The sequence below is a fragment of the Babylonia areolata genome, chromosome 4, assembly GCF_041734735.1.
Source record: "Babylonia areolata isolate BAREFJ2019XMU chromosome 4, ASM4173473v1, whole genome shotgun sequence".
NCBI lineage: Eukaryota > Metazoa > Mollusca > Gastropoda > Neogastropoda > Buccinidae > Babylonia > Babylonia areolata.
Window position 1 is genome coordinate 55,723,356 of NC_134879.1, and position 7,482 is coordinate 55,730,837.

A 7,482-nucleotide genomic window follows, 5' to 3' on the forward strand; every position below is an offset into this window, starting at 1 on the left:
ATACTTTGGCCCCAACCTGCTGAACATTGTGAAACAGAAGCTCTTCACTGAAGTTGAAGGAACTTGCACTGGGAAGTATGTCATGTTTATTAAAATATGGGCAATGCAGGATTTGTAGCTTTTAAAGTGGAATAATGGGATAACAAATTTGTGACAGACTATTGCACAAATTGAAAATTGTTAACTAATTGTTATAATTACATTAAGTAGAATGAAACTAAGAGATATCAAGACCGAAGTGGGACTGAATGATGGTTTACTTTGGAGAATATGTACACATGTACTGGTTGGTCAGATAAAAAGAGATAAAGAAACCATGATTTAGTTTGTCAACAGGGATGCATGCTATAGAACTGTCATACTGATACTGATAGGTGATATATTTCTTGATAATGATCAAAACTCTAGTATATGTTCAGTTGCTGAAAATATCTTTTACCCCTTGTTGATAAAACTGAAATGAAACATTGATTTTTGTCTGGTCATAAGATCTGAAGGCTAATTAAGTAATTTCATCACCCTTGCATCATTCTTGTTCATTGGAATAAAGAAAAATACTGTCCTAATTCTATGACAATTGATTTGACAGCCATTTATTGATTTAACATGGAAAGTTTTTACGTACATTTCAATTCTAATTTCAATTTTGCAATATTATTATTGTAAATGTTATAGCTATTTTTGTTAATTGTTGTTGTTTTATTATCATAATCAGTTTATTTGTCAAAAAAAAGTTATATATTTCAAATCAAAAGGTTAAACACATTTTGGTCTTTGCCCTACCAGATATGGATTTGTTGTTGCTGTTACAACCATTGACAACATTGGAGCTGGTCTTATCCAGCCTAGCCGTGGCTTTGTTGTATACCCAGTCAAGTACAAAGCCATTGTCTTCCGACCTTTCAAAGGGGAGGTGCTTGATGCTGTTGTCACACAGGTGAACAAGGTAAATAAATGAAAAATTTCTGTTGTAAACAGTTTGTATGTATCTCTATATGTATGTATGTGTGTATGTATGTGTGTGTTTACATACATGTGTGCATGCATGCATGCATTTATTATTATTATTATTTTTTTTTTAAACATTTTCATTTTGCAGTCTGTTGTTTGCTGGTTACAATGCCAAATGTTCCCATTTTCCTATTAAAAAAAAAAAAGAAAAAAGAAAAAAGCAGCAAAAAACAAAAACAGATCAACAGATTCAAAGACTTCATATGTGTGTTCAAACCCAAAGCTGAAAAAAGAAAAGAAAGAAAGCATTTGTTTGTGTCTGCAAATATGTTCAAGTATTGACAAAAATCTTGACTATTATTTTATTTTATTTTTTTTTTTATTGAATTCAGGAACAAGTCAAAAAAGTAGTCAGTAAACATTGAGTAAAGCATTTGTTTGTGTCTGCAAATATGTTCAAGTATTGACAAAAATCTTGACCATTATTTTTTTAAATTGAATTCAGGAACAAGTCAAAAAAGTAGTCAGTAAACATTGAGTAAAGCATTTGTTTGTGTCTGCAAATATGTTCAAGTATTGACAAAAATCTTGACCATTATTTTTTTTAACTGAATTCAGGAAAAAGTAGTCAGTAAACACTGAGTAAAAAGAAGAAAAAAATTCACTGATTGAATGATTCACTGAAGTCAAATTTGTGACATTAGTTGACATAGTTAACATACTGACACTGACAACTGAATGTTTAGCATGATATTAGGATAATAATCTTGTTGTACTATAATAATTGTAAGTATTAATTGCATTTCATAATAAACTATAATTCAACCTTTTAACCCATTCAACAATTCAGAATCAAGTGAGAAGAACAGAGTTGAGATATAAAATGTATACTGTGAACTGACTCTGGGCAGTTACTTTAGCCATTTTTTTCTTTGTTTATGTTTGTTTACCTCATTGATGTTTGTTAAGAATTTAAATCAAGAGCTGTGATCATGAGTTGTGAGAATAAGAATTTCCACTAACAAGTCCGTGCTGGCTGTGAATTGGTACATAATACTCCCACCCCTTCCCCCCAATGATTATTTGTTGACAGGTGGGACTGTTCACAGACGTTGGTCCACTCTCTTGTTTCATCTCCAGACATGTGAGTACTGTGTGTGTGTGTGTGTGTGTGTGTGTGTGTGTGTGTGTTAGGGTGGCAAGATTAACTGCAGTTTGTACTTGATATCACATAAGTCTATATACATAATTATGATGGGTTCCCCTTTTATAAAAGTCTGAATGATCCGAGAATGGTTTACATTCATGAACAGTGCATTTTTTTGGTATTATATTGTGTTTGAAGAGCTCTGAATGCAATTGTGTTTTTACCAAAATGTGCATCTACTTACATGAAAATTCACAGTAATAAATTGTCACAATATTGAGGCTGTTAACTACTAAGAACACACACACACACACACACACACACACACACACACACACACACAACAAGAAAATAACACAATACACCAAAAAAATACAGTTACTCTGTGAACATCACATTACACACTATCTCACACCACTGGACCTTCATTTTGTTGTGAATAGAATGTAACATTATCTGTTTGTAGTCCATTCCTGCTGACATGGAATTTGATCCCAACTCCACTCCTCCATGCTACAAAACCAAAGATGAGGTAAGTTATACACATGTATAGATGTATAGATGTATTACTGCTCTTTATTTTGATAAATAAAATCAGGAAAATTTGATATAAATGGGATAATAACAACTTTTTAAACATGAGAAGGAAATAGGCATGATAAGAAATGCATAATATATCTCCTGTGATTTGATTTTAATGAACAGAGCAGAAAATATTTAGAAAACACATTATATAATAGTGAGTGCAGTATTTATTTGTGTGTGCATGCACACGCATTTAAAAGAAAAAAATCACCGGCTTTGGGTCAGACAATTGTTGTTTTTTTTATCAGGACCAAGTCATTCAACAAGATGACGAGATCAGGATAAAGATTGTTGGGACTCGAGTGGACGCCAAAGACATCGTAAGTTTTGCATCAGATTAAGAGAATGATGCAAATTTGTTTCATTCTTGGTTGGCTTTTTTTGGGGGGGAGAGGGTGTGGGGGGGGTATGTTTTTTTTAATTACATTAGCGTCTATTTCTGCTGCCTGTTTACAAGTTGGGGCTGAACCTTAGAATCTTGTGCTGTGTTTTGAACTGGACATTCAGTGTATATTATGCAGAACAGCTTATCACTTTATTTGCCTCTGAAATAGCCACAAAATTGAACCCTTTGTTCGCTGAGTCACCGCTCGGTGACTTGTATGGAGAATGCTGCTGTTGCCAGTTGGTGACTTGAGCATTAGAGTTAACAAACTTGCGCTACTCTTAAAAAAATAACACCAAACTTAGTCAGCATTTCCTGCCACATGTACCGGAAACATCCTTCTCATTGTGTAACCAACTCTCAGGTTTGGAGTGATTTTCAGTGGCTTTTTTAAAACTCAGTTTGAATGATGGTGAGTTCTTCAACCAGTTCAGATTGTAACCAGAAGTCTTGCTTTAGACCACGCTATATGGGACAGCAAACTGCAAGTCTAATTGAAAGGCATTTGGCAGAAAATGATTTTGCTGCTGACAGTGACAGTGGAGAAGAGTTCGTGCCACATGGCATCGAAGAAACAAGTACCCCACATTCCCACTGGTTGCTCTGCTGCACAGCCGGTTTTCAGCTGTGCTGTGCAGCTGACTTAGCTGGCTAGCAGATGTTATAGCAGCTAGAACATAGCTGGCGATGTAAGGGTTAACTGCTATTCTGTTGAGCTACAGTTCTTTCGGATTTCTTTGGTAAATTCAGTATGTCTTCAATTAGCGGTTGGTTTGTTTTGAATGTTTAATTTTTTAATTTTTTTTAAGTTAAGTGCACCTTTTTTGGCAGATGATTTCATGTTGTTCCCAGATTGGAAATCTTTTGAGGAATCAGTCTAGCTACAATTCTGACAGACTTGAAATACACATGTAAGGTGGTTTGTGCTTGTGAACAGTGTTTTTTGCTGTAAGTTGTTTTGTTTTGTAAATTCATTAGCACTTGTAAAAACTATGACAGAAATACGGAGTTTACTGTTGTACAAAGTTTGTGTACCTGAAAAATAATGATGTGATTCAATGTTAATGCAGTCTGGAGTACAGGTATCCCTCTTGGCTTCTCATTTCATGGTCCACTTTGTTACATGTAGATTGGTTGAAAAAAATAGGATTTGATTCATCTTTACATTATTTTCATTTGCTTACTTTTAAGACAATGACTGGACCATGCTTTCTTGTGCTTGTTTCAGTTTGCCATTGGGTCTTTGATGGATGACTTTTTGGGTAAGTTCATAAACAATTTTTATGCTCTTCCTTTGGCTGGCTAGTCGTTATCTCATTTAGAAATTTGCACCCCTTCAGAGTTTGTTTATTCCCATTAACTCTTTTGAGTCATAGAGAAACAAGGAAACATGACAATAACAGGATGACGGCCACAGAGGAAGAGCGAAGATAATTTAAAAAGAAGAAACAAAAGGGGGAATAATATAAATGGGGGGAAAATAAAATGAAATAAAAGGCCATATGTAATCATCAGTCTGGTACAATGCAATAGGAATAGACAAATGCACAGATCACAACTTAGATTTTGTCATGCACCAGTGGAAGAAGGGAGGTAACAACAATGAAACATGACTAAGTATTTGTTATTTCCCCTGCTTTGTGTTGGCGATTGGTGATGGACACCTTATGACATGACTTGGCACGAGCTAGGCATGTCTATTGCCACAAGCTGTGTAGTGAAATCTTTCAAGGTTGTCAGTTTCTGTTCAAAGGAATATTATTTTCATGGAAATATCAAACATGAACTAAATATTGTTACTCTGTAAGACAAAAGGTACACAGATCAAACCGTAAAGAATAACATTACTTTCTGTTTTCTCCACCTCACTTATTTTTTTTACCCATATTATCATTGAACATTAATTGTCCAATTCTGGCCTGATTGTGGAATATATTTTTGCAGGTTTTTGTTTCCATGTTGCATTTTAATCATGCCCAAATTTACATTAAAAAATTTGTGTGTGTGCAGGGTTGGTGAGCTGAGACAAAAAAAAAAGCACCACAAATGGGGACATTGGATGTATTCTTGGAGTTGTGTGCAGTTCCTGTGCTGTGGCCGGTCCTCCTTGTCACAGACTGAAAACGAGTGGACTTCAGTGTGTGTGTGTGTGTGTTTCAGGTGTGAAAGTGGGGGTGGGGTTGGAGGGAGGGGCGTTGGGCATGTGTGTGTGATTCATACACATTTCGCATAAATAAAATGTGTTTGAGGACCCAGTCACTCTCTGGTTTATCCTAGGTTTGTGTGTGTGTGTGTGTGTGTGTGTTGGTGGTTGTTCATTTATGAGCCAGTTTTTATTAGCTGTCATTTTGATTTATGTAACTTTCATTGTTTTTTTTAGCAGAGTGTGCAACTGTGTAGTCCCAAACCTAAAACACCTCCATAGCAGCAGCATCGTCATCGTCATCGTCATCATCATCATCATCACTCATCATCAATGCTAAAAAAAATTGTCCCGGTTTCTGTGCCATTTCTTACCACACTCTCATGGTGACCACTTTTGATCCACCTTCACTTTCATGCTTGGGGCGAGTCCTAGTCAAGGTCTTTGATGTTGGCAGATTCATAGGGGACTGTCATTGGCAGGACGAGGTGGCATTTGGCACTTAGAGGGGATGTTCATTAAAAAAAGAAGAAAAAACAACCCCCAAACCCCAAAACAACCGTAGTGTTTTTGACCTTGACATTTTGTTCACAATCGTCAAGGGCAGTGCTTTTGAAAACATTCATACTCCTCTACAAGTAATTTGACTGGCTTCAATACAACTTGATATACAAGTGCAAGAGGTGTCCAAACTCAAATTAGTCTTGACAAAAGGTCAAAGACAAAAGGAAAGTTTTTGACTGCTTGATAGATTTTTTTTTTTTTTTTTGCAGACATATGTTGATGCAGTTTGCAGTACCAGTTTGCACCAAAATGCAGAATGATTGACTGTCCCGTCACTAGTCTCCTCAAGTTGATGATCTCTTTCCTGTCAGTGCATTTGTACACTGCTCACACAATATTAAACATCTACTGATTTGCTGGCAGTTTCAGTGGAAAATGGATGGTTGTGGAAAACCGCATTTCACCTTGTACCCCTAGCCCATTTGCATGGTTGGAAATTGCGAATAGTTTTTGCGCTTTCAAGGATAATGGACTGTTGTACAGCGAGAAAGAGACCGAAAGAGGTATGAGAGTCACACACAGACAACTCAAATGTTTTCATTGATGTGAGGGTAAAATGATCAGCTAAAAGCTTCTTTTATCACAAAGAAAAGGCAAAGAAAAACAGAACAAAACGAAAAAATGGGGCCAGAGGAAGAGGAAGAATAGGAGAAAGAAAGGAAAAGAAGAAAAGTTGGAACATATATCTCCAAAAGTGAGAAAGAAAATGAAATGAAACAATTTTGTGTGTGTATGAGAGATTGGGATTCGGATGATTTATTCATATAGGCCATTGCCCCTCATGAAGGGGTGCAGTATACAACATTATTAAACATACAAGTGTATGAGAGAGAGAAAATGTCCAAAACTGCGGCATTTTCCTGTTGTCTTCACCTGAGGGTCTAATCCCCTCCCATTTAAGATATTTTCACGGAGCAGGTAGTTCCAGGATTTACCTTGCATTCGTTCTCTCTCTGTGATTATATTAATGGTCTCCCTTGCCAAGTGCTTCACATGAAACAATACATATACAATAGTGCATTTTCACCACACAACAGCACATGAGGGCATAAAGTGAAAAAAAATCTATGTACACCGTCACAATATACCTGCTACAGAATAATCACATAAAATAGCACAAAATATGCCCTACACATGCATGCGCGCACACTTAATGCGCCCTCACAAGCACTACTGCAAGAAAACTTAAATTTGTGGGGGTGGGGAGGGGGCCGCATAAGAGGAGTGTAGAGGGTGGGAGGAGTTCGACAAATGACTATGCATCGTCACATCCAAATGCCATTTGATTTTGATCAGGTAGTTTTTTTTTTCGTTTTGCTTTCAAAGAGAAAAGAGTTGGTGAGTGACGGAGATCCAAATGAAGACAATTCCAGACACAATTAAGGTGCTTGATACTGAAAAGCCCTCTGACCAAATGTCACGGTCTTTGAAGATACTTAGGGGACTTGAAAGAACTTTTCTCTAGAAGGCCTGAGAACGTGAAGGGGTGTAAACGGAAAATAGGTAAAATGGGAGAGAAGATAGGTACCTAAGATGGGAGAGAACGTTCAAAGTGGTGATAAACCAATATGCCAGTTTTATATTGAATTTACTGGATTGGCAACCAATGAAGCTGACGCAACAAACTACATCTCTCTCTCTTTCTCTCTATCGCTCTCTCTCTCTCTCTCCACACACACACACACACATTATATATGTATAAATGTG

At 36.5% G+C, this 7,482-nt stretch overlaps 1 protein-coding gene across 1 annotated transcript in view; it reads left to right on the forward strand.

Moving 5' to 3' along the window:
- Positions 1-5,253, forward strand: part of LOC143281761 (DNA-directed RNA polymerase II subunit RPB7) — a 7,926-nt gene extending 2,673 nt beyond the window's left edge. The window contains exons 2-8 of the mRNA XM_076587043.1: positions 1-75; positions 787-946; positions 2,045-2,095; positions 2,565-2,630; positions 2,932-3,003; positions 4,297-4,330; positions 5,079-5,253. The exon at positions 1-75 is cut by the window's left edge and continues 35 nt beyond it. Coding sequence (XP_076443158.1) covers positions 1-75; positions 787-946; positions 2,045-2,095; positions 2,565-2,630; positions 2,932-3,003; positions 4,297-4,330; positions 5,079-5,092 — 472 coding nt within the window. The 3' untranslated portion in view covers positions 5,093-5,253. The remainder of the gene's footprint in view (positions 76-786; positions 947-2,044; positions 2,096-2,564; positions 2,631-2,931; positions 3,004-4,296; positions 4,331-5,078) is intronic.
- Positions 5,254-7,482: the final 2,229 nt, after the last annotated feature.